The 27,685-nt window shown below is 44.9% G+C and overlaps 1 protein-coding gene across 5 annotated transcripts in view; it reads left to right on the top strand.

Moving 5' to 3' along the window:
- The window catches only part of GORAB (golgin, RAB6 interacting), a 30,474-nt gene extending 7,066 nt beyond the window's left edge, over positions 1-23,408 (top strand). For 2 of the 5 annotated variants that reach the window (XM_036273705.1, XM_036273707.1), the window contains exons 3-5: positions 5,070-5,171; positions 7,226-7,366; positions 15,458-15,980. In XM_036273705.1, the coding sequence (XP_036129598.1) occupies positions 5,070-5,171; positions 7,226-7,366; positions 15,458-15,893 (679 nt within the window). In that variant the 3' untranslated portion in view covers positions 15,894-15,980. Of the gene's footprint in view, positions 1-5,069; positions 5,172-7,225; positions 7,367-15,457; positions 15,981-17,158; positions 17,323-23,264 lie in introns of those variants that run through there. The other 3 variants (XR_004960990.1, XR_004960989.1, XM_036273706.1) reach the window with 3 other exon arrangements.
- Positions 23,409-27,685: the final 4,277 nt, after the last annotated feature.

The raw sequence follows: 27,685 nt of genomic DNA, 5'->3' as shown, positions 1-27,685 counted from the left end.
GGAAGTGAACTGCCTCGCTTTTGTGAGGGCTGGAGGGGCGGGTAGCTCACTCTGGGCACAGAAGCACTGGCAGGTGCCATTGTTCCTTTGTTGGGCCCAGCACATGCAGGAGCCAGTCTTGGCTATCCAGTAACAGAACACTGTTTGACCCATCCTGGTGAATCCCTGAGACCTAACCTCATTCAGTTGGTGGCCTGCCTCAGCTCATGCTGTGGACTTTTCCTAAAATCTTAAAGGTCCACAAACCAAACAAGCAGCAGCTCTTTTTGCCTTGCCCTGTACCTCTTGCTAAGCAGCCTTGAGCTTGACACAAGTGATGACGGGTATCAACTTGCATAGTAACTCCTATCACAAGGCCCCTGGCCTGGCATAAGCTGTAGCCAGTACAGACGTGGAACACAGCTTCAGTCAAGTGGCCACAAGCCCAGCACAAGTGGTACACTGACCTGAGCTCAAATCATGGTGTCCACCAAAGGATCCCAAGCCTGGCACTAGTGGCAGTGGCCTTGGTTTCACAGCATAGCCTCTCCCAAGCACCTCCCAGCCCTGCACAAGCAGCAGGCAATTACAGATCATGTTGTAGCTTTCAGCAGAGGCTCACCTTGGTCTGCAGTGCAGCTCCTCCAAAGAGGCTTCAGAACCAACACAACCAGTGACCACCTTCAGACCATACCATACATCACCTAACCAGCTCCACAAATGACACACCCAAAGGGTGAACTTAGCTGGCACTACAGCCCAGCTGAAGAGCTCCCTACACAACAGCTTCTCTGCTGTAGTCACAGCCCACACAGCAAGTACGTCTGAGGGGCAATCACACCCACTGATGTGCCAATAGCAGTCAAAGCTCAACTACAGTAGGAGGGTACACACAACCCACACCAAGAGCACCTGGCTTAGGTGAACAGGAAGACTGCACCACAGAGTCTCACAGGACACTTGCTACATAAAGCTACTCTGCCAAGACTGGGAGACACAGCAGACCTATCTAATACGTAGAAACAATCACAGGGAGTCAGGCAAATTAGGAGACAAACATTTTCCAAATAAAAGAACAGAAAAACAACAAAAAGGAGACAAGCAATCTACCAGATACAGAGTTCAAAACAGTGGTTATAGAATGTTCAATGAACTTAGGGAAAGAATAGATGAACTCAGTGAGAACCTCAAAAAAGAGAGAGAAATTGTGAAAAAGCGGTCAGAAATGAAGACTACTGAAATGAAGAGTACATCAGATGGAATCCACGGCAGATTAGATGAAGCAGATGATCGAATCAGCGATCTGAAAGACAATGTAGCAGAAAATACCCATTGGAATAGAGAAAATAATGTTTTTTAAAAAAATGAGGACAGTTTAAGGGAACTCTGGGACAACATTAGTATACCCACATTCTCATCAAAGGGTTGCCAGAAAGAGGAGAGAGAGCGAGCAAGAGATTGACAACCATTATTTGAAGAAATAATGATTAAAAACTTCTAACCTTGCAAAAGAAATAAACAAGTCCAGGAAACACAGAGAGTCCCAAACTATGTGAGCCCAAAGAAGCCCACAGCAAGACACATCATAATTAAAATGCCAAAGGTTAAAGACAAAGAATCTTAAAAGTAGCAAGAGAAAAGCAATTAGTTATGTATGAGGGAACTCCTATAAGATTATCAGGTGATTTCTTGACAGAAATGTTGCAGGCCAGAAGGGATTGGCATGAATATTCAAAGTGATCAATGGCAAAGACCTATAGCAAAAATTGCTCTACCCAGCAAGTTCATCATTTAGAATCAAAGGAGAGAGTTTCCCAGAAAGGAGTTCATCACTACTAGACTAGTAGTATAAGAAATGTCAAAGGGACTTCTTTAAGTAGAAAAGATCAAAACTGTGAATAAGAAAATATAGGAGAGAAAGAAATCCTCACTGACAAAGGCAAACATATAGTAAAAGCAGTGGATCAACCAACTGTAAAGCTAGTAGAAAGGTTAAAAGGCAAAAGTAGAAAGATCATGTGTAATTACAGTTACACATAAACACACACAAAAGAAGTAAAAGAGAATGGCAACATAAACACGGAGGGGGAGAGTAAAAATTGTAGTGGTTTTAGGATGTGTTCAAACTTAGGCAACCATCAACTTGAAATAGACTGCTCTCTATATATGTAAACATAGTTTGGTATATATGAAATACATGGTAACCACAAAGCAAAAATCTCTAAGAAATATACAAGAAATGAAGAGAGAGGAATCCAAACACAACTATAGAAAGTCATCAACATAGAAGAGGACAAGAGAATAAGAAAGGAACAGAGAAGGACTACAGAAAAATCAGAAGACAATAAAATGGCAATAACTACATACCTATCAATAATTATATGTAAATAGACTAAATGCTCCAATCAAAGGACATAGGGTAGCTGAGTGGATAAAATAAGACCCATAACACATGCTGCCTACAGAGACTTCAAATTGAATGACACAGAGACTGAAAGTGAAGGTGTGGGAAAAGATATTTTATGAAAATGGAAATGAAGAAAAGGCTGGGGTAACAATAATTATATGAGACAAAATAGACTTGACAACAAGGGCTGTAATGACAGACAAAAAAAAAGGGCATTTCATAATGATAAAGAGATCAATCCAACAAGAGGATATACCTCTTGTAAATATCTTTGTACCCAACATAGGAACACCTAAGTATATGAAGCAAATATTGATGGACATAAAGGGAGAGATCAATAGTAATGCAGTAGTAATGGGGAGCTTTAACGCACCATTGATATTAATGGATAGAGCATCCAGGCAGAAAATTAAGGAAACAGTGGCCTTCAATGACATATTAGATGGGATGGATTTAATTGATATTTGTAGGACATTTGACCCCAAAGCAGCAGAATATACATCCTTTTCAAGTATATGTCCACAAGGAACATTTTCCAGGATAGACCATGTGGGGCCCCAAAACAAGTCTCAATAAATTTAAGATTGAAATCATACCAGGCATCTTCTCTGGTCACAGTGATGTAGAACTAGAAATTAATTACAAGAATAAAACGGGGGGGTGGGGGGAAACACACAAACATGTGGAGGCTAAATGCTACTAAAGAGACAGGAATATACAAGGGGAAAAAAAACAGTCTTCTCAATAAATGGTGTTGGGAAAACTGGACAGATACATGCAAAAGAATGAAACTGGATCACTTTCTTATACCCTATACAAGAATAAACTCAAAATGGATTAAAGACTTAAATGTAAGACCAACACCGTAAAACTGCTAGAAGAAAACAGTAAATTCTTTGACTTTGCTTTTAGTAATATGTATATAATTTGGATATGTCTCCTTGGACAAGGGATACAAAAGAAAAAATAAACAAATGGGAGTACATGAAATGAAAAGTTTTTGCACAGCAAATGAAACCATGGCCAATATGAAGACAGCCTACTGAACAGGAGAAGATATTTGTCAACGATACATCCAATAAGGGGGGTTAATACCCAAAATATATAAGTAACTCATACAACTTAACATCAAAACAAAATCCAATTAAAAATGGGCAGAGGATCTGAGTAGACATTTCTCCAAAGAGGACATACAGGTGGCCAATAGACATATGAAAAGATGCTCAACATCACTAATCATCAGGGAAATACAAATGAAAATGACAATGAAATATCACCTCACGCATGTTAGAATGGCTGTTATCAATAAGACAAGAAATAACAGGTATTGGAGAGGACGTGGAGAAAAGGGAACCCTCGTGCACTGTTGGATTGTAAATTGCAGCCACTATGGAAAACAATATGGGGATTCCTCAGAAAGTTAAAAATACAACTACATATGACCCAGCAATTCCAATTCTGAATATTTATCTGAAGAAATTCGAAACACTCATCGGAAGAGACGTGCACACATATATTCGTTGCAGCATTATTTACAGTAGCCAAGATATTGAAGCAACCTAATGAATGAATAAAGAAGAGTGGAACATATGTACGGTGGAATATTAGTCAGCCATAAAAAATGAAATCTGGCCATATGCAACAACATGGATGGACCTAGAGGATATTATGCTAAATGATTTTGCTTATATGTAGAATCTCAAATACCTTATGATTTTGCATATATATAGAATCTCAACAACAAATGAACAAACAAAACAAACAAACTCATAGCTACAGAGAACAGATTGATGGTTGCCAGTTGGGAGGGGGTTTGAGGAGATGGGTGAAAAAGATGAAGGGATTAAGTACAAATTGGCAATTATAAAAATAGTCCCAGAGATGTAAAGTACAGCATAGGGAATATAGTCAGTAACATTGTAAATACTGTATGGTGTCACATGGGTACTAGATTTATTGGGGTGATGACTTTGTAAGGTATATAAATGTCTAATCATGTTTTTCACCTGAAATTAATATAGTATCATATGTCAACTGTAATTAAAACACTTTTAAACTAACTAAATAAATAAATGCACATTCGACCTGGAGAAAAATAAAAACTTTCTAGGCATAGAAAGAAGCAGGAAATTGTGATGCATAACCAGGAGGAAAGTCATCAAAAGAAACAGACCCACAAACGATGGGAATTATCAGGCAAAGAATATTTAAACAGCTATTATAAATATGTTCCATGTGTCCAGGAATGGAGAATAGAAAGTAATTTAATGATTAAATCACTAAAAATGATTTTTTTTAAAAACTTTGAAAGATATAACATGATATTAGCTACAGACCTATTTCTTTTGCTCTCCATTTTGCATATAATACATAATTAACTTACACAAGTTTCTTTGTACTTCTAAAAAATGCCACACTATTCTGGCTTCCAGTTTGTGGGTTCCTAGGTTATATACATATAATGGATTTCAAAGGGCCAATTTATGTAAGCCTTCTTTACTTCAAATCATAGTCTTTGTTTCTATTAGAACAAAATAATGAGCTGCAGATGGGTTCCTTTTAAAAGGACTTTTAAAAATATATACATAATCTGGCTGATTAAATTTTATATGTAGGGGACCGAGACTGGAAAGGTGTGGGGTGGGGTTTCAGAAACTCATTTTTATACTTTTTTGCTCCCTAGGCAAGAAAAGTCTCGTTGGGAAGTCCTCCAACAAGAACAACGGCTAATGGAAGAGAAAAATAAACGTAAGAAAGCTCTTTTGGCTAAAGCTATTGCAGAAAGGTGAGGCACCTGAACGGGAGAGCTTGTTTGCCGCCTGCAGTCAGCTCCAGCATGTGTATCTCTTTGTTCCCATGTCTGTTCTGATAAACTGACATCTCCTTTAAGGCTAACTGAACAAATTATGCTTTATAAATGACACTGATCTCATTTAAGTATAGATCATAGCAAATTTACAGGTGATACAGGTACAATTAAAACTTCAGGATCAGCGGCAGTGTTTGGGGTTTTAACCATCTGCGCTTTCGTAAGGGAGCAGTAAATCACTATCAATATGAGTAAGCTGTTTAAATATGCAAGTGTTTGTTTTGATGTGAGGTGTCTTCACCTCTAACATAGAAGAGTAAGATTGTTCCATACAAGTACTTGTATACGCCCATAAATCTTGTGTTTCCTAGGGACATTTTTAAAAAAATAATTATTCTGCCCCCACTGATAGAAGATACATGATGTAATTTAACCTTTCATCAACGACTCGGGTCACCACTGTAAGCACGGTCCCATGGCAGTGTGTCCGAGGTTCCCCCGCCCCTTTTTTTACTGCATCGTGCTGGCCTCGAACTGCAACATTCCCAGTGGAACTGCTCTTCTCACCCCTCCCCCACTCTTTCTACCCCTTTGGTTGGTAGTTGCTCATGTGCTGTGGCCTTAGGAAACCAAGCCTAGTCACTAGAGCAGTAACTGAGGACAGAGAACGAGACGCAAGCAAGTATTCAGTGGCATTTTCTTTTTAGATCTCCAGGAAAGTCTGGCAAAACTGTCATTGAGTGAAACTGGCATATGTGTTAGGGAGGGGAAGGAATAGGGATGGAGAGATAGGCGGGTGGGTATAATAGTAATGCAGAATTGTATCTGCCGGAGGGATACAGTATCTATTGGGAATGATTTCCCCTCCTGGTATACCTTGATCTTTCCTGAAACACAGGGAATCATGCTAATTACCGAATTTATATTTCAAGGGGGGAAGAAATGATTGTTGAAAAGCGATTATTGGAAAGCACTTTAGTAGTCTTCAATTTGGAAGAGGTTTGAGGGGCTTTTACTGGGGATTTTACAAAAAGATTTACATGCTTCTCACATGTTCTTCTGTATATGCTTTTGATTTGAGACAAAACGCACTGGTGTAGACAGAGATGTAAGGAAATCTAGCCGGGTTAGGTTACTAATCAATGGACAGTGAAGTACAGTACTTCCAGTGAAAGAATCGTACTGGTAACTTTTATAGTCAGAAGACAAGAGTAGATGCATAAATAGAGTAGAAATCAGGAGAACGTAAGTTGCAATATGTTGGTTTTATGTGAGAGTTTTATTCTCTTGTAAGAATGTGTGTGAAATTTTGGAATGAATGAAATCATGATTAAAGGTTGGCTTTTTTGTCTTTGTTTATTCTGTTTCTTAAGTGTGTAATGTACTTGGGAGTTATGAGGGGACTAAGAGATGGTGAGGTTGGATGCGCTCTTAAACAAGAAAAAAAGTGCTTGGTTTTGAGGCCCAGAAAGAACAGTTTTGAGGACCTACCTGTAGTTTTACCTGAAGATCAGGAATCAAAGCAATAACAGCTTGGGGAAATGGGTCTTAAGAAAGTTAAAACAAATAGATGTTTCTAGACATACAAAGAAATGGTGTTTGATGCAGGCATCTCTTCTTGGAGCACCTCGGTATCAGACAGATGGAAAGGCGCTAGAGATCTGGGAAGCTGGGTCTGAGCTGCAGTGTAAAGAGAACACAGATACACTGTTTCAGTGCTTATTCTTGTCCTTAGGGAGTGAGTATGGACCTATAAGTGAACTGTTGATACACTGTTCCGTCTTTTCCCCTTGTATATAAAAATCATATATACCAATGGAAAATTCAGAACTGTAAGGGAAAGAAGCACGGATATACCAAAATGTTACCAGCCTTTGATTTATTTCCATTTCTCGTTTTTTCTAGTTTTAAAAAATTGTACACTATAGTCATAGTATATGTACAGTAGCTTGCTTTTTTCACTTATGTTGTATGTGGATACCTGGTTTTAGGATGTTTTTGTTTTCCCACTCATGTTCCTAATTTTCTAGATCTAAAAGAACTCAGGCAGAGACCGTGAAACTGAAGAGAATCCAGAAGGAGTTACAGGCCTTAGATGACATGGTGTCAGCTGACATTGGCATCCTCAGGAACCGGATTGACCAGGCCAGTCTGGACTATTCAAATGCTCAGTAAGTTGGGGAAGTGGGATTCCGAACAAGCATTTCGATTTAATTAATGTTTATTGCTGGCTGGGTCGAGACCCTTTATGTGTGTCATCATTTAAGCCTCAGAGCAAGCACAGGAGGTGCTGGATTTTTCTTGTTTTGGAGTAAGTCGTGTCAAGTGCGCCTCCTCCTGGAAGTCTTCCTTTACGTTGCCCTGCTGGTTAATCTTACTCATATTCCTGTTAGTAGTTCTTGCATTATTTATTTCCATTTTAGTCTCCCCCGCTAATGCATCAGGTATTTAGTGTTTGGGACTCTTTAAATATCTGAGTGACTTGCCTCAAAACTGTAATTCTAATGTGCTCTTTCTGTTAAGAAATTTTGATTGAGATGCTCCCTAGGGATTAGCCAGCCTCGTTCTCATTTCAGTTTTTATTAAAGAAAGATCTAGTTTATTTTGTTAAAGCTTATGAGTATTTTAAAGAAAATCTGTCTCGAAAGCTTGAAGTTTTTTCTTTTCGATTATATTCTGTATAAAATGGTTTGCTATCACGTGCTTCCTTGGTTTCAACCATTGGCATTTTTAAGAGAAAAAATATCATCATGGAGTATTTTCAAAATGAACTTAACACATGTAAAGAATTACATGAACTTTGCAAGCAGATAAAAAGGCAAAAAATTAAGTCCAATTTCAGGGTTTTCAGTCCTTCTAACATTGCTTTCTTTAATCATCCTGGTTTGTCTTTTTCACAAGGGAATGCTGTGTTAATGACTCGGGTTTGCATCTTTCTCTGTAACACTAGAAATCAATCAGAATGCCTCATTAGTCCAGGGTAAACCACAGCATCAGAATGTTTATATAACAATTTAATAAAGCGGAAATGCTTGATTGTGGTTTTTAATTCACTGTTTATTGTTTAAGAAAGAGGTTTGTGGTGTCCTTGTGATTTTTGTAATTGTTGTTTGACCATGTGCTGTTAGATTTAATGGGTTGCCTAAATTAATGCCATCAGTAGCTGATAACTAGAGGTTCCAGATTTCTACTAATAAGGTCATTAAAGAGGTGACCAAGATTTTATTAAGATTAAACTAAGCCTAGATATTTAGCACATTTTATTCTCTGTAGCTTAAGGTTGCCAGAGGAAAAAAAAATTTTTTTTTGCCTTTGTAGCCCTTTATATGAATAATTCAGATTACTCTGGATACTTCAACAGAAAAATCATCTATGTTTCAGTTCTAACCTAGAGGAGGCTGGAGAAGGATGGATGCCTTTGTATGGTGAACATTATATTTCAAAAATTTCATAGTTTTAGCCTTCAGAGGACCACAAAGAAGGTGAAATAAAGGCGGAAACATCCCATAATACAGAAATATTTGTAATGAAATTCTAGTAAATTTTTACATAATAAAAAAATTACGCATGGTAAATTTTTTACATCTCAGCAAGCTCAAAATGACAATTTCTCATGGTACTGATACTGACATCATTGTGTGTGAATGTCCACATAGCATGTGTGAGACTTATTTAAAATCTTACAGACAGTTGTGACTAAAGCCAGAGTTGTATCTTGTTCATGTATAAGATTAAGACATTTTCTATATTTATGTCTGTGACCATTGAGAAATTACAGATTGGTGTTACAGTATTATGGTCTAGATCCCTACTAATCCCCAGGGTGGTCCATTTCTGTGGGAGATTTCCTTGATTTTTTATATAGAGTTCTAAGCGCTGTGCCCACCAGAGCTCCCGGGATGCTGCACAGGCTGACCTCCGCGGAGCCGGCTGCGGGCCCAGTGCCGGGCAGACTCCACGGGCAGCACACCGGGCCCAGTGCCGGGCAGACCCGAGCAGGCAGCACACCGGGCCCAGTGCCGGGCAGACCCCGCGGGCAGCACACCGGGCCCAGTGCCGGGCAGACCCCGCAGGCAGCACACCGGGCCCAGTGCCGGGCAGACCCCGCACGCAGCACACCGGGCCCAGTGCCGGGCACACCCCGCAGGCAGCACACCGGGCCCAGTGCCGGGCACACCGCGCCACCTTGGAGCTGCTGCTGCTGCTTCTGCTGCTCTCGGCGGCAGGACCACAGCGCTGCCAGGTGCTGCGCAGACCAGCTCGTAAAGCTCGAGGGGCCCTGTGAGCGTCTCCTTAACCCTCCACGCACCGGGAACGGTCACCAGTCTGTCGTCTCCGTCTCAGGCACTCCCACGCGCACACACGCATGTGCACCTACAGGCACCATGTTTGAAGTCATTGTACAAGTGATGTACAGAAGTGAGAATGAAATGGATTGTGGAAAACAACTTCATTAAAAATTGTAACGAGCCCTGGCCGGTTTGGCTCAGCGGTTAGAGCGTCGGCCTGCGGTCCTGAGAGACCCAGGTTCGGTTCCGCTAAGGGCATGTACCTCGGTTGCAGTTTGTCCCCGGCCCTGGTTGGGTCGTGTGGGTGGCAACCACTCGACGTGTCCCTTTCTCGTCGATGTTTCTCTCTCTCTCTCTCCCTCCCACACTCTATCTGAACAAAAAATAGAAAAAATGTCCTCCGGTGAGGATAAAAAAAAAAAAAAAAATTGTAACGAGCATGAAAACATCGCAAACCTCTTGGGGTTTTTTTTTTGTTTTTTTTTATCCTCACCCAAGGACAATTTTGCATTTATCTTCAGATAGAGCGGGAGGGAGAGAGGAGGGAAAAGAGAGAGAGGAAAACATTGATGTGAGAGAGGCACATCAAGTGGCTGCCGCCCGCACAACCCCAACCAGGGCGGGACAAACTGCAACTGAGTATGTGCCCTTAGCGGAACCGGGACTCTGGTCCACGGGCCAACGCTCCAACTGCTGAGCCAGACCTCTTTGTATAAAGTAATGTTTGACTGCAAAACTTAGAAAAACACTGAAAGAATGCGGCTATATCCTTTCAGCAATACAGGATGGTCCAGATACTTGTAAAATACCGAGTGATTGAATTCTCCCTAGTGAAACTGTTAATTATGAAAATAACATGTTTTTTTGTTATTCTCTTTTCACTCATTGATCCTGGGTTTGAGAACTTTCATCTAGGATGTTCTGAGATTTCACTTACACGATCAGTTTCACCCACTAGAATCTAGACTGTCTGTGTGTGCATTTGTGTTGGTTTCCTAGGGCTGCTATAACAGGACAATCTGGGTGACTTAAAACAGCAGAAATTTGCTCTTACGTTTTCTGGAAGCCAGAGTCTGAAATCAGAGTGTCGGCCGGATCGCTCTTCTTTTAGAGACTCTAGGTTCTGGGGATTAGGAAGAGAATCGCTTTGTGGGGTCAGTTTTCAGTCTACCACAACATTTACCTTTTGACTTATCTAATAACTGCAAAATGTTTTCATCTGTCACTTTTCTTTACTTTGCTATTAGGACCCAAAATTTTTCAACATACTAATTCTCAACTGTGTTCAATGAAAACTGGGAGTAGATTACAAATATGGGGTTTCCAGTCTCTTATACCTACTTGAAAGGTGATGTCATACTTTGGACAACACAGTAAGGAAATTAAATGGTGGCAATATATTTCATTATAGCATCATCCTTTTATTTCATCATTCTCTTCTTATGATTTTAATTTTTTTTTTTAGCATAGATAGGAATAATTAGTAACAAGAAAATACTTCCTAGGGTAATGAAATGGCAAAGTGTTTCAAGATACAGGAAGAATAATATCTCAACAATCCGATAATGTACCCTAGATATATAAAGGGATCCAGTGGACCCCTGTAGTAATCTTAAAATATAATTAGTTTTATTCAAATATAAGTATATTTTCTCTTTGTTCTCTGGAAGACCTCTAAGAAAGGATTTTTTAAAAAGCATGTTGATCCTTATAAATAGTTATAATTGCTCATAAAAGGAACTGAAAATCTAAAATGGATCAATGGAACCTAATGGCAGGCCAAGGGTTAATGACTGAATTTAAAAACAAACAAACAAACAAAAAACATTTCAGGGATACCAAAACCAAGGCATGGTTTCTAGAATCCTTTAAATAACATCCATTAAATCATTCACTGTCCCTTTAAAATAACAAAATGATTCTATAACTACATTTCAGCTCAATTTCTCTTACTGTGTTATGTATAATGCACTTATTATTCTGTTCCAAAGTGTGTCATCAGACTGATTTGGTACATCCACCTGACCTCCAGGCCCTTAGTGCAGTTTATGAAACTAATCAATTCTTTAAACATAAATCACTCTGTACAAGATTATATATGCATGTTTCTGGCCAGAAGGACTTAAATAAATAAACAAAATGCAGAATCTTCCATGATTTATCCAGGGAGAAAGATCGATGAAAACCTGGGGACATATTTGCAGATTGTAATTTCAATTCAGCATTCATGAGTCCAGTTAGTAAATCTTTCCTGCCTGACTTTGACCGACTGAGGGAGACCACAGACTCGCAGAGAAAGGAGGTTTGAGTGGGGGGAAGAAGCCAGGTATTCATGTACCTGTAGAGTGTTGTCGGAGCTCTCTGGCTAGATGCCAGCACGTTCACACACAGGATATGTCACGCAGTGTGGAAGTCAGAGACCCACATCTGCAACAGAGCTCCTTTAGAACAACTCTCTTAACACGGAGGGCAGTGGAAGAACAGCTAGTTTTCTTGTTCTTATGTTTACTGGACAACAGTAAAAACAACAAAAAAAAGAGAAAGAGCCCTGGCCGGCGTGGGTCAGCAGTTAGAGTGTTGGTCCGCGGACCAAAGAGTCACGGGTTCAGTTCCGGTCAAGGGCACGTACCTTGGTTGCGGTTTGTCCCCGGCCCTGGTTGGGTGTCATACGGGAGGCAACCAGTCAATGTGTTCCCCCCTCCCGCCCCCATCTGAGATAAATGGAAAAATATCCTCGGGTGAGGATTTTAAAAAGAGAGAGAGAGAAAGAAATATGATAATAGTGTGTAAGTTGGAGTTTTCAAGTATAAACACCAGATCCTTACATTTTGCATCATTTTGATTTTGGATACATATTATTGATATACTGACAGTGCTTTTTGAGTCTGGTGCTCCGGAGGGAGGTTCTGTTTCTTGAGCACCTACCAAGTGCTGGACCAGACACTTGCCCTGCTCACATCACTTAATCCTATCACTCCTGTGAAGTATCATCATCGCCATTTCACAGATGAACCAAGACTCAGTGGGAGAAACTACCTGGGGTCGGTGAGGTCCAGTCACTGCATGCCTCATCTCCAGCCCCTTCCACGGGAACTGGCCGTGCTTTGTCCTCAGGATGCCGAACCTGGGCATCTCCGATTAGACTAAGGATGAACCACCAGCTCCAGAGCATGTAATCCATAGGCTAGACAGGTGCAGAGCATGGGCTGGAGCTGTGAACTATGTGAGGAACAGAGACCCATCCAGACGAGCCCGGGTGGAAAGTGGGTCTCACTGCCGGGTACGAGAGGCGATCTCGGGCGTGTCGTCAGAACCAGAGGCTGTCCTCGTCAGTGCTCAGACAGCAGCTCCCCGAGCGTGTCGGCTTTCCTGCTGCTCACGGCCCAGGTGGCCGCCGCTGCGCTCTGCGCGAAGCCCACCCACTCAGGCTCTGTGTTCTGGCTCCAAAGCTGCAGAGGGAGGGCCTGGGTGGGCCGTTTACCTGAGCTGGTTTGACTGGGTCTCTTCTTCACACCCAGGAACAAACAGGAACACACATAGCAAATGGCAAAGGCAGGTTTAGAACTCTGGATTTTCTAAAATCAAAGGCTTTTCTTTTTTTCTACTATGTTTCCTTCCAAGACAGAGAATCTTGCAGTAGGAGATATGCCTGTTTCTTTTTTGCTATAACTCTAGTACTAGAAATTACTTATGACATTGAGTTGTGTAGACAGAACAGGTAAGGCAGCATGTCCTTCACAACTACTAGTGGAAATTGAATAATTAGTTGGCAAATGCGGATCAAATTATTTTCTTGGCAAAAAAAGCAACAAATTATATAGAAAAGGCAAAAGACAGTGAACCAACATATAGTTTTTCTCGAAAAGGGGAAAGCACAGGGTAACTTACCCAGTAGAATTACCTTACTTCAAATAAGACTGGCATTACCTATCTATAGAGTTCATATATCTATAAATATAAAATTTCCTGGTAAAAGTCTAACAGTTGTTGCAGAATGGAGATGTGAGAACAGCTTGACCCAGGAATTCCCAAGTGGGACTTTATTGCCCTTTGGAGACATTTGGTAATATTCTGGGGACAATTTTGGTTGTCACAACTAGAGGGCGCCAGTGGGAGCAAGCCAGTGAGGCTCCCCACCCAAGGTTGTGTGGGGCAGCTCCCCACAACAAAGAGTTGGATGTTGCCAGTAGTGCCAAGGTTGAGAAACCCTTCCCAAACACATCCTGAAGTTTTCTTTCCTACTTGACTTTTACTTCTTGCCGGCCCGCAGCATCATGTGCTTGGTGTGCTCGTTCCTGTTTAGCGTCCTCTCCCAACCAGAGTCTGTGTCCTTCACCTCCACAATCTTTCTTCCTTTCGAATCCGTTAATCAAGAGACACAGATTTCTCAGCAACAGAATCCGATTAAAATGGGCAGCGGACCTGAATAGACGCTTTTTCAAGGAAGACATACAGATGGCCAACAGATACATGAAAAAAAAGCTCAACATCACTAGTTACAAAGGAAATGCAAATCAAAACCACAACGAGCTCTCACCTCACACCTGCGAAAATGGCTGTTCTCAATAAGAGAAGGAGTAACAGGTGCTGGGGAAGATGTGGAGGAAAGGGAGCCCTTGCACACCGCTGGTGGGAGCGTAGATTGGTGTAGCACTGTGGAAAACCTTCATTCTGGAGGGCTCTCAAAAAATTAAGAGTAGAGCTACCCCATGTGACCCAGCGGTCCCTTTTCTGGGTATCTGCTTCCAAAGTTTGAAAACACTCATTGGTAAAGCTGTATGTACCCCTATGATCATTCCAGTATTGTTCACAACAGTCAAGACATGAAAACAACCTAAATTGGATGATTGGATAAAGAAGATGGGGGTACATATATACAATGGAATATTACCTAGTCATTAAAAAGATGAAATACTACCATTTGCGGCCACATGGATAGATCTTGAAAGTATCATACTGTGAAATAAGTCAGACGGAAAGGACAAGAACCAGATGATTTCACTCTATGTAGGATATAAAACTGAAAGCCACCAATGAACAAACAAGTAAAAAAACTCAGCTAGAGACAGAATGGTGTTTACCAGAGAGGAAGGGAGGTGGAAGAGGCTAAAGGGGGTTAAATTATGGTGACAGAAGAAGACTGGACTTTGGGTGGTGAGCACACAATAGAGTACACAGATGTATTATAAAGATGTACACCTGCCTGGCTGCTGTGGCTCAGTGGTTGAGCCTTGACCCAGGCACCAAGAGGTCGCCGGTTTGATTCCTGGTCAGGGCTCATGCTCAAGTTGTGGGCCAAATCCCCAGTGGGGGGCATGCAGGAGGCAGCCAATCAATATTCTCTCTCATCAATGTTTCCATCTCTCTCTCCCTTTCCTCTTTCTCTAAGATGAATAAAGAAAAAAAAAATTTTAAAGATGTACACCTGAAACTTAGGTAATGTGATTGTTAACAAATGTCACCCAGATTAGTTTACGTAATAGAGGCACTTTCTCCATCTCTTTCACCACTCAGAGATCGGACCAGCTGTGTGCTGGAGCTAGTTCATGAGAGTGGATTTTGTGTATTTTTCCCCCAATTCTACATTCAGTCACATTGATAGCTTGAAATGGGCCACGATGGTAGTATTCACACTGTAGAAACCGCCGAGCGCTGCGGATCAGGGCTCGCCCCCTCCAGAGCTAGCAGGCCCTGCACGGACTCCCCGGCCTGCTCTCACTCCCGCGCAGCCTTGGAAAGAGGAAACGGTGCAGAAGAACGTCGTTCTGCTCGTGAGAGTCCGAGGCTGGAGGTTGTGGAAGTTTCAGCAGCAACAGCCTCGTCTGTCTAACACGTAGACAAGTGTTCACAAAGTGTTAATATCCATATCTTCATTATACATTGTGACCAAATTCTGGAGCTGAATGATTGCTTCTCAGCCCTCCTTTCTGCGATGGAGAACTAACGGACCAATCTTTGTACCTGTCCCTACAGGAAGCGGTTTGACCGGGCGGAAGCCGAGTATGTTACAGCCAAGCTTGACCTACAGCGCAAGACTGACATTAAAGAGCAGCTCACCGAGCACCTTTGTACGATCATACAGCAAAATGAGCTCCGCAAGGCCAGGAAGCTGGAGGAGCTGATGCAGCAGCTGGATGTCCAGGCTGACGAGGAGGCCTTGGAGCTGGACGTGGAGGTGGAGAGGCTGCTGCACGAACAAGAGGCAGAAGCAGGGAAACAGAAGGTTCATGGAGAGCCTTCAGGGGAGACTGTGACACTGGGACCTGCTCAGAACCAGAAGCATCAAGCGCCAGCTGCTTGCCCAGAGGCGGATGAACAAGGTGAAAAGCCCAGGAGCGCTGTCCTCACCCCAGACCGCCCAGATCAGGAAGTGAAGACTGCCGTAATGACGACGGGTCAGCTGCTCTGACCACGCGAAGTGGGCATTCGGTCAGCTTTCTTGTAGGTGATGCCATGAGCGCGGGAAATGCCTCTTTAAAACAACATTAACTTTTGAATCCATGTAGTGTTATAATAACGTGTTTGACCATTCTGAAGTCTCAGATGATGACTTTTGGTCCACTTCCTTTAGTGTACCCTCATTTTGGGTGAAAACAAGTGACTTAAAAGGTAGAAGAAAAACTACATGGTTATGAGTGTTTTTGGACCAGGTAAATATAGAAAAATAAACTGAACAATGATAATACCTCATCAGATTCATTTAACTTCCAGAGAAGTGCTGAGACAGAATCTTGTTTTATGTCTTCAGTAAAGAGGCACAAAAATTAAACATGAAAAAGAACAACTAACAAAAGTACTATTAGGATCTTACTAGATTATATGTCTTTGGATCTTACTAAAATTGTAAAACACGGCTTTGAAATTACCAGACAGCTTAAGCCAACATTACTTTTGTATTCAGTTCGCCTTTTAAGTGGCTTTACTTTACAATCTGAGTTTTGATTAGTTGCCACCCACACACAAACGTATGTCTATAGAAATATGCATATATATAATTTTACTATTAATGTGTTGTCTTTTCTTTAATCAGCCAACACATTGATTAGTTAAATTTAGACAATGAAAACATGTCTATGGTGAGGCTAAAAATAATATAGAAAATCATGCCACCTTTGATTAGAAAAAAAATTAACACATTTTCTTTCTAAAGTTACCTATAAATATGTATTTTATATGTTGGATATAAAATTTTCTGTCATAAAGCATTTAAATTGTCAAAATGAGTATTTTTATTACTCTAGTAGTGTATTAATTACCAGCACTGATACTTGAACACTATATTGTGCCATATGTGAATGTATAAATACGTATTGTAGTTTTGTCACAAAATCTGGAAATAGCACAATAAATTCTGATTTATCAGAAATTCCAAACAGTAAAGTCAAACATTTTAAGTCTTAAAAAGGAGAAATAAAAGAGGATAAGACAAATATAATATTGTATCCATAGTAATTTCTGAAAAATAATTTTTAAATGAGTTTGTTTGAGGATACTATTTTCTAGTAATCTGGATAAGCTCTGTATTTTTATATTATGTAATTTGACCTGAAATTACAGCTTTTCATTACTGATTTCTCTAAACAGAGACATTTATATAGATAGGTTCATTTTTATTTATGAATGACATACATAAAAACAAAGCTTCGCTGTCCAGTATACTCCTGTTTCTCTTAGGAATAAACAGATCTGATGCATTTATAATGTGGCCTCTCGTTTACCTTTCCGAAGACTTTGCAGTTTGGTGTGTGTCCTGAAGCAGCGTGGCAGTAGTGCGGCCCGAGTCTCCACGTGGCAGATACACTCGTCTTCTGTACGCACCCGTTAGGGAAAATTCATCAGTAAGTGAGGTTCTGTGTGAGCCACGAACAGATAAGTGAAATGGATGGGATCTTGGAGATCAACTGATTTAATTATTTTACAGATGAGGGATTTGAGAGCCAGAGATTTCACTTACGTCATGTTGGCCGAGCGGCTCGCTTTAAACTAGAAGGGATAGTCAAGTTGCAGTTCTAAACTCGTGATGTATCTCTTACAATGCAGACCATGATGTTCCCTGCATCCCCCTTGAAAACGTTGCCCAAGAACCCACTCAGGGATTGTTTGTCCAAGTGAAATGCTTTCAGACATGCCTATAAATGGCCCACTGAAACCATCATGTTGAAAAACGTACCTTGCTGGGCTTTCCCAGGGTGGTATCCAAGTGCTCAGGTGATGATATAAGTGACAAAGTTCTATTGCATCAGTTTTGTACACGGGCAGCTGTGGCCCATGTGTGAGAGGAACACGAACAAATGAACGAGACGTGGGCTCACTGGTATGAGGACCATATGCACTGGCTTTCCCTGGATCGCCCTGATATCTTTTAAAATCATAAAATACATTCGAAAGACTTGATATATGGATTCACAAATCCACAGTAATTGTTCGTTTCTGTGAAAGAAATTATTGGTTCAGAATTGCTGCCATGAGTTCGTCAGGGCACTTTGTAGGCTGTTCCTTCAGTGCCTCTTCCACGTCTCGGGCCGCGGAGCGGAGGCTTATCAGGAATCTTGATGTGCTGCGTAATTGAGGAGTTAACCACCTCGGGTTATCTCGCTTGTCTGTTTCAAAAACCGTCTTTACCAAATTACGGTAATTTTTACTTATTATCTTTAAAAAAAACAAACATCCTTCGAAGAGTAAACGGAATTCCTGAATTTTTTAAGAGTTCTTACACCTCGATTCCCAAGTACTTGCTTTAAGCTAGAGCCATTTTTACCAGTTTCAAAGAAGCACCGTTTCTTAAAACGCGGTTTGTGTTGCATTTCCAATAAAGAGTTTTTCTCGAGTTTTTCACCTCCGCATAATTCTACTGGCTGAATTATGGCCGTTGCAGGTAGTAAATCTTCATCCTCACTGAGAGCACAGCTGGTTTCCAAGTCAGATGATAAAAATCCGATTGCAATTCCTCGAACATATTTCATTGCCGGATTGGCATTTGAATTATAGAGTAAAAACGCAGCTATAAACCTCTCCGGGTCTTTGTTTGGTTTAGCAACACAGTACTCTCAAGGAGCTTGATCTAAGTATCCTGCAACTTCCTCTTCCGAGGCACGGGCACGAAACAGACTCAAGTTATTCTGACCCAAGCCATTCCCGGTGACCTTTACAAATGATGTTTTGGGTTTTGTATTTCTAAGGAGCCAAGTCAGCATTTTAAAGGGCCCTGATAGATATAACTCAGTCTGCCAGACAGGACCTGGGGCCGCTGTGAACCAGGGTAATTATACCCCCTCTCAGCACAGACCCACCCCAGGCCTGGCTCGAACTACCCTCTGGAGAGGCAGCAGGACACGGCTTTCCAGGCCGCCTTTACCTCAGTGTCAGGCTCCTTCTGCAGGCGCCTAATCCCAAACAGCTGTCTTAAAAATGCAACATCAGCCCTGGCTGGTTTGGCTCAGCAGTCAGAGCGTCGGCCCGCAGACCAATGAGTCTCGGGTTCGATTCCGGTCAAGGGCACGTACCGTGGTTATGGTTCGTCCCCGGTCCTAATTGGGGTCGTGCGGAAGGCAACCAGTGGGTGTGTGTGTCTCTCACATCGATGTTTCTCTCTCTCTCCGTCCCACTCTATCTGAACAAAAATGGAAAAAATATCCCCGGGGGAGGATTAAAAACAAAAATACGACGTCCTCCCAGTGCCATGGATCGAACAGCTGTGGACAGAGCCGTATCAGAGGCATATGTCTGTGCCCCTAAGAACTTTCTAGTCTACGTGAAGGACTGGATCGACACTCCTAAGACAATGGCTGATACAGAACATACTGTCTTGTTCCTGGGAGGACAGAATAAGTGGTAGGAACCCTGACTGTGGCTGCCGCCTCCGGAAGACGCCAACTTTTCAAACGCTCGGGGTTAAGTATCCCATCCAGTTGACTTGCAGTCTAAGACTGCGTCTAGGACCTGCCATGCCGGTCGGTTTTCCCCCAGCACGGGAGCAGCACACAACTACCACAACAAAACACCTGTCAGACAGTATGTCCAGAGTTTTGAGTTAACAAATAAAATGTAGTCACCAGAGCAAGAGTGAAGTGGAAAACGGGGAGGTTTTTGCATGTCACAGATTTAGAACTGGGCTCACGGGCACTTATCAGTGGAACAAAAACAAACTTCAAGCATTGGAAAAATTACTCTGAGTGCACGCCTTTCTGACAAAGGGTTGAAGTGTCTCCTGATGCACAGAAGTGTAGTTATAAGGCCCCGGTGCGGTAACTCGAGGTGCTGCTGAACCAAGGGGTAGTAGTAACTGCCAAAGCCAGCACGAGACGGGAGTGGAACAGACTAGTGTGAACTCAAGGGTAACAGCATGGACGCATGTTCAAAGTCACACACAAGAGAGGTCTTTCCAAGCCAAATGGCTGTAGTAATTGCCAAAGCCAGCACGAGACGGGAGTGGAACAGACTAGTGTGAACTCAAGGGTAACAGCATGGACGCATGTTCAAAGTCACACACAAGAGAGGTCTTTCCAAGCCAAATGGCCCCAGGAACCTAAAACGGAGCCATAATGAAGCAGTAACATGTGACAGGGAGCACATTTGTCGCTGATTATAGCTCCGGGTACGTCACTAGGCCAAAGGTTCATCCGAGGCGTGAAACAACAGCCCTGCAAGGTCTAGTATCACGCTGCTAAGAGGAGGAGGAGGAGGAAATGAATAGTGGGCGAAGTGGGGTCATTTCGTAAGCTATGATTTCAGTTGTTGGGTAACACTGCCTTGTATAGAGCACATGTGGCCATTAGTTACATCCAGCATCCTGACGCTCATATTGACACCAGGGCCTTCACTGAAGTTAACACTCTGCAGAACTGTCCATCTTCTCGTTGTCTTAGCCAAGCAAAAACCAAGCAGTAAAGACACAAAGAAACTGGAAAGTCTACAGGCCGGTGGAATTACAACCGCAGGCGCTCAGACGAAGCTTCCATGACTGAGAGGTGGCTGGAGCAGCCACACGGTCGTCGTCAGCGTTGTGGCTCATTGCTCTCGTGAGCATCTAACCCAGAAGCTACCCGGAGGCAGGGCCCTGCGTCCCACTAGCTCTGCTCCCCGGGCTGAGTCTGCCCGTCCCCACCACTGCGCTGCGGGGCAGACAGGACAGACGGAGCACTGTGGGGCTGGCAACCCTCTGAACCCCGCGGTACGGTGGCCGACAAGCGAGGGGCCCAGAGAAGTCTCCGAGCTCTGCAGATGCCAGGAGAGGCCTGCGGATCATGGAGGCTGCCAGCTGTCTTTGCACATTCCTGTCCGTGCTTGTCTGACTCAGCACTTCAGAAGCAGTTAAAAATCAGAACCAAACTCAGGCGGCAGGTTTTCTGTGGTCCTTAACGTCTCCCACGGCACAGACCAGGGCTGTACTCTGGGAGGCAAACGACGGTTTTTATCTGGGCCCAACCAGCCCCTCCAAAACCCATCCGCTGAAATGTGACCTCTGACGTGATGGCGTCAGGAGGTGGTTGGGGCCTTTGGTAAGCGTCTGGGTCATGAGGGTGGAACCCTCATGAAGGAAATCTGTGCTCTTCTAAGAGACCTTGCAAAGCTCTCCTACTGCCCTGACTGGTTTGGCTCAGCAGTTAGAGCCGCGGCCTATGGACTGACGGGTCACAGGTTCAATTCTCGGTCAAGGGCACGTACCCGGGCTGCAGGTTTGATCCCTGGCCCCAGGCGGGGTTGTGCTGGAGGCAACCCATCGATGACTCGCTCTCTCTCTCCCCCTGCATCCCTTAAAAATCAATGGGAAAATATGCTCGGTTGAGGATTAACCACAAAAGAAAATTAAAAAGCTCCTCTACCCTTCCACCACGTGAGGACACAGAGTTCAGTCGTCTCTGAACCGGGAAGCAGGTCCTCACCGGACACCAAATCTGCCAGCACCTTGGTCTTGGACACCACCACCCACCCACCCCCACCCCCCACCCCGGCCTCCAGAACGATGAGAAACACGGTTCTGCTCTTCACGAGTCTGTAGTATTCTGCCAGCAACCCGATAGACTGAGACCACAGCGAGCAACATCTCGGGGAAACTCAAAGTCAGTAGGCTACTCTTCCCAAGCAGGTCTACCTTCCGATGGAAGGGAACATGTTAAAGTAATGTACTTCGGCTTGTACAGTGGACAGCACCCCAGCTCCAGGAATGCCAAGCATCACAGAGCAGGTGTGAGGAGTTGAGACCTGAGATGACACCCAACCGGCTGAGCTGAGACGCAAATCTCTCGAGGCCTTACCTGTGCCACAGTGTCCGTTGGCGAAAGATGACCCCGCCCTGCCCTCCCCTGACTTCCCATTGCTACTGGAACCTGTTGTTAGGGAAGGGAAACCAAGTCTGCGTCCTAGCCACGTGTCTCAGGGTTTGTGGTTGCGCAGGGAACCGTCCCGTAACAGTGTCTTCAGGCAGAAACCGCTTTTGTTGGCTCGTGGTTCTGTGGGTGAGCGATTTGGTCTCAGCTCCACCGCCAGATCTGCTGATCGTGCTGGGAATCATGCAGGTGGGCGCAGCCCTCCGCTGGGTTCCTGTGGTCTAACACAGCCCCTCCATTCCCTCTCCCCCTCCAGAGTACCCGCTTGGACTTCTATCCAAGGAGGGCGCAGGGTCCCAAATGGCAGGAGTGACCGCTGCAAGGCTCCTTGAGACCCAGGCTCAGCAGGCACCGTTCTTGCTGCTGCATGCCACTGACCAAAGCCAGTCACGAGACCGGCCCAGATGCAGGTGGTAGCAAATGGACTGTCCGTCTCGACAGAAGGAGCAGGAAAGTCGCATGGCAGTGGGACGTTCACGTAGGAACGAGAGGACCGGTGATGCCGTCGCTGCCGTTTGCCACGGCCTGCGCCCTCCTCGCTACGATTCACATCCGTTCCGCATGCAAAACGACTCACCTTCCTCCTCCCGCCTCTCATCCCAGCATGGTTCCAGGCGTGGAGTCCAGGATCCCGTCCTCTGATCAAGTCCAGATGGGAACCAGGCTCCTCAGCCACTCCAAAGTGGCTCCCCTTCATCGAAATACCTGCGAACACAAAGGAGAAGTTCGCTGTCCTCACCACACCTCAATATGCAGTGGTGAGACAGAACAGATTGCTGCAGTAGACACTCCCTTTAGAAAACGAGAAACACGAGGCAAAGGCAGTGCTCATCCTTGTGAGAACCAGCCCAGGATGCTGTCAAGTCTCCTGCTGCTGGGACAGAGAGTATCACCAGAGCCTAGTTCTGCTGTCTGGGGTCTCCTGGTTCCCTGTTCTCCACCACCCTCGGCTCTGCAGTTAAGTATCTCTCCTGCTCCATAAGACAGGACGCATGTTTGCAACTGAGTAGCTCTCTCGGTTCGCCTCCCAGCCATAGACACTTGGGGGTCCAGAGGCCTCTTTTCATTTTGGAAAGTCCCAGTCTTTCTTTGTTAATGCAACTCTCTGAAAACTTCGTAGGTTTTCTTCCCATCTTAGTGGGATTCACTCAGAACTCCAAAGCCACATTTACAATCCTTTCTTTATGGCAACCTCTCTTGACACTGTAGATGTCAGGGAGCTATGACCCAGTGTCCCTATCATGGGCAGAATCGTGTCTCCCAAATAGGTTGCAACCCTAACCTCTATGTGACTGTATTTGGAGATATTGGGGCTTACAAGGAGGTAACTAAGGTTAAATGAGGTCATAAGAATGGGACCCTGATTCAATAGGGTTAGCGTTCTCATAAGAGACAATAAAAACCTCTCCCCTCCCCCTCTCCGCCCCACCTGCTTCATTCTCTCTCCTCCATAGGAGGACACAGCAAGAAGATGGTACTTTGTTACACAGCCTGAACTGACTGATACAGATTCTGGCAGCCAGAAGCAGGATGCGGCTACAACAGCTTCCACTCAGCAGCTCCGGAAGTCTCTGCTCATTCAAGCATCTGAAGTCTGAACTCCCACGTCTCATCTAAACATCAGCTGAATAAGGTCCCGTGCAGTCTTACATGACACTGGACATCGAAAAAACCATGCCTTTCACTCTACATAAATCACGCCTCAATAAACAAGACTTTGAGGGAAAATCGTGACTTAAAGCAACGATGTTCTCATCCTTGTGTGGGTCAGCAGCTTGGACCAGGATCAGATGGGCCGTTCTTCTGCTGATCGATCCAGCACAGAATCAGAAGCAAGGGAAATGGTGGTTGTTTTAAGAGAGCAAGTCAGTCTTGTGCATCGAAAGATCATTAATTTGGCACAGTGGATCGAATCAGGAGCGCCTGCGTGTTCTGTAAGCCAACAAAATGCAAGCTAGCTCTAAAGGAGCTTAACCACCCTCAGAGTGATGAGCAGAATCTCTGTCCCATCTAAGGAGGCCTACACCATGTCTGAATGGTGCCTGAACCACCCAAGCAGAGCTTCTGCTTGGGGAAGATTTCAGTGCCGAGCTCATAGGATGACGGGTCAAGCGGGTCAGCTTTCCCAGGATGGCCCGTATGTGTCTGCGGGTCTAGTCCCTGGGGTTAGCTGTCCGGGCTGGCCTCCTCCAAGCTGGTCCACTGCACTCAGTCCACGTGGATTCCATCTTCAACAGCCCTTGGACCAGCTGTGGGAACCCTGCAAGTCTGGCGCTCTCTCGACCACGTCTCTACCTCGCCCAGGGCCACCAGTGACGCGAGGCTCAGCTCGCTCGCCACTCGAGGACCATGGAAAACCCACGGCAACGCATGCCCTTCACTGTCGATGTGCCAAGCAGTTTCTCTGGCACACGGCTGGGTAGAGGCGACCTCTCTGGGGCTTGCCATCTTTCGGATGCTAACCTGGAAATAAGACACAGTTCTCCTTGTTCTCGGGGTATGAAAGACCCACACTGATGCCAGGGTTCGGCCCGCGGAAGGGGGAGAGGGACGCACCAGCGTCCGACCCTCCTTGCTCGGCTTCAGAATCGCCTCTTGTCTCCCAGCCAGGGGAATTTTTATTGTACGTGGGCAGGAAAAAAAATTGGCTCAAATCGATCAAATATTCATCCAGATCTTTTTTGTCTGAAGCCCGAAGTTCAGCTTTTTCAACTCAAATGCCAAGAATTTGTCTCTTTTGTTCTCCGGTTCTGCTGTGACAACCCTCCCTGGAGGCAAGGAATGACTCATGGTCTCGCTGCCCAGATGCGGGAGGGTCAGGGGTAACAGGAAATCAGGGGAAAAACACACTGGTTAATACATCAAAATATTATCCTGCTACACTCACTTCTCTAGTCTTTCTCCTATTCCTGCTTCCACGGAGGCCGACCGGTCCGCTCCTTTCTTACAAAGCCTTCTGCATTCCGTGGGGGACTTTGGGGTGCAAGGGAAGAGAAATCAACTCAGTCTTGCCCACTCTCTCCCTGCAAATGAAATGCAGGTGCCGGGAGGAGCGGGAAGGCTGGAGACGGACAGAATGCAACGGTGCTTTCGGAAGGCACCCGAGACCCGAACCTGCACCGGAACCGTTCTCCCTCTTCTTTCCGCCCACTCTCTGCCTGTCGGCTGTGTCACTGCGTGACTGTCACTGCGTGACTGTCTCTGGGCCCTCTGCGCACAGGGCCTCGGTCCGAACGCCTGCTACCTGCTGGGACTGGAATCACTCCCTGGGGATCTGAATTCTAACGGAAGGGATTCGGATCCCATGAGCGTGGCCCACGATCAAGCAACGGCAGCTGAGGCAGGCGTGGAGAGAGGACCGAAGCCCATTTTAGAAAAAGGCAGCCAAGGGCCCATCACCAGTGGAGGGAAGGAAAATTCTTGGGAAAGCAGAGGCCAGGCAGATAACCCCTAGATGTCTGATGTTCTGTTCCCAGCGTGGGGGTGATTTGGCCTCTACTAAGCTACCTTGCAGCTTGTCTGTACCTGTCGCGGCTCCCTTATCACGCCGCGTGTGTGATCGCTGTGTATGGACGTGCGTCTCACTTCTAATGGGCCGGCTGCAGCGTGTGGGCAAGAACTGAGTTTCCCTCTGCACACAGGCTGCAGATAATAGACGAAGGAGTGAATGAACCACTGGGAACAAAGGAGCTAGTTGAGTCATAAGCCTGAACAATCGGTGGATACTATAAGGTGAAAAACATCAGGCACTTATATGGAGGGTGTAACTTTGAAAACACATCCACATACCTGCTTTTATAGATGACTCTTTTCACTTAAAAACATTTTTTTTTTCTTTCTTTATTGATTTTACAGAGAGAGGAAGGGAGTGGAGAGAGAGAAAGAAACATGGATGAGAGAGAACATGGATTGTCTGCCTCCTGCGTGCCCCCCACTGGGGATTGGGCCCACAACCTGGGCATGTGTCCCGACTGGGAATCGAACCGGCGACCTCTTGGTGCAGGGGTCCACGCTCAACCACTGAGCCACACCGGCCGGGCATGACATTTTTCTTAGGCAGGGAAAGAGTTAAGTGGTTTTGCACCGCATTCACAGACTTGACCGAAATGCTACAATTTGGGCTTTTCCATTTTAGCTGACATGGTTTAAGTTGATGAATATTTTGATTTGTGCCAGTCTCGGGGCAGTTTTAAATGCTATCCCTGCAGGAGTCAAGAAGTCCAGTCATAATCATAACAATATGCTTGTCAGTCAAAAGCACCGGAAGATTGTTTAGGTGCAAAGAAAGCATTTTCCCCTGAAAGGAAACAGGGCCATTGAAATCACCTACTTTTCAAGGCATTGAAGTCAAAACTGTTACCAGCTTCATGGTGTGAAAATCCAGGTCTCTCAGGCACCCCCAGGGTCAGACTCCACTATGTCCTCGGGCTGTGCGGCCGAACACCAGCCACAGTCTGCAGAGCAGGAGAGGCCGATTCCCCATCATTATATGCATGTCGCCAGGGAGGCCGTGCAGCCAAAGCACCTTGGGATAGGTTTGCAGAACCAGCTGAATCAGAGTCCGCACAGTTACACAAGATCCGGGCAGAAGAAAGTGGTTTTATCCCTCCCCCCAACCCCCAACCGACCGAGCAAGTGCTATTTGATAGAATTGACCTAAAGGTTATACCCTAAAAACTGTTTGCATTGCTGCAGACACCATTTAAAAATTCACATAGCCTCGGGTTCATCAGCAAAAGGGGAAAAGCCAGAGACTGTGGGAGAGAGGAAAAAGAAAGGGAACAGCCCGGAGACGTGGATTTCCAAACTGGAGGCAGCCCAGAATTATTCCGATTTCTGGCTATGCTGGTGTCAGGACCTTCTTTTCTCAGTGTTAGTGTGACCCTCAGGACTCCAGCTGCTCCACGAATTGCTCAGCCCCTTCGGCCCGCCCGCGGGAAGCGAAGCCAGGAAGCTGGCATGCCCCTTCTAGTTTTGTTGCATCGACTGCAGCTTTTCCGTGGACGCGAACTGGTTAAACAGAAAGTTACCATAATAGAAAGAACACCTTTCACCCCCCGAAGAATTCCACAGACCCCATGCTGATATCAAAAGCATCTCCTCATGGGAAAGAGCAATGTGGAGAGCAGAGAGGAGCAAAAATCTGGTGTTGGGCGTCCGCTGGGAGCTTCAGACAAATATGAAACAATGACTTCATGCAGTAGATACATTTCTCACATTCTTCCGCCAGTTTTATTGGCTAAAAACGCACGTAGCTATCCAGTTGTGCGAGCACCAAGCCCGCCCAGAGGAGAAGCCGAGTGGGTGTTAAAGTGCATACACCCAGCGTGGAAATCGAATCCCACACCAGCGCTTTGTTCCCCAGTGGATCGATGTTGGTCAGTCTTGACGTCAACTGCAAACGCGTTGATGATGAGCCTCTGTTTCACCGATAAGGAAGAGGAACCTCTGAAGAGGTAAAAGCCCACATCTTTAGCGGCCCCAGAGCAGGGAGACATTTACTGTCGCATCGAAGGCCGACCTTCCACATTCTCCACTGTGCCGGGTGCAGCACAAAGTCTGGTTTTCTGGGCACGCCGCGGTGTGTCCCAGCCCTCTCTCTCTCTGGCTCTGTCTGTGATTCTCTCCTATGAGGATGCTTCTTTTCCGGTGAGCCGCGACTAGTCCCCGTCGAACTGGCCGTGCCCACACCCGCCTCTGCCCCGTTATACTCTGTTTCCCCCCTTCTTCGTCTAAGCTGTGTCCTTCCCTCCTTCACCTGCTGCCTCTGTGCTGCTCCAGCCTCTGCCTGGGCTCGCGACTGGATTCCTCTCAGTGGGCCCTTTGCCTGGGGGGCCTCACCCTCCAGGATGGCTCAGGATTTCACCAGCCCCCG

The sequence above is a fragment of the Molossus molossus genome, unplaced genomic scaffold, assembly GCF_014108415.1.
Source record: "Molossus molossus isolate mMolMol1 unplaced genomic scaffold, mMolMol1.p scaffold_m16_p_20, whole genome shotgun sequence".
Lineage (NCBI taxonomy): Eukaryota > Metazoa > Chordata > Mammalia > Chiroptera > Molossidae > Molossus > Molossus molossus.
This window is presented reverse-complemented; position numbering and strand designations above follow the sequence as displayed.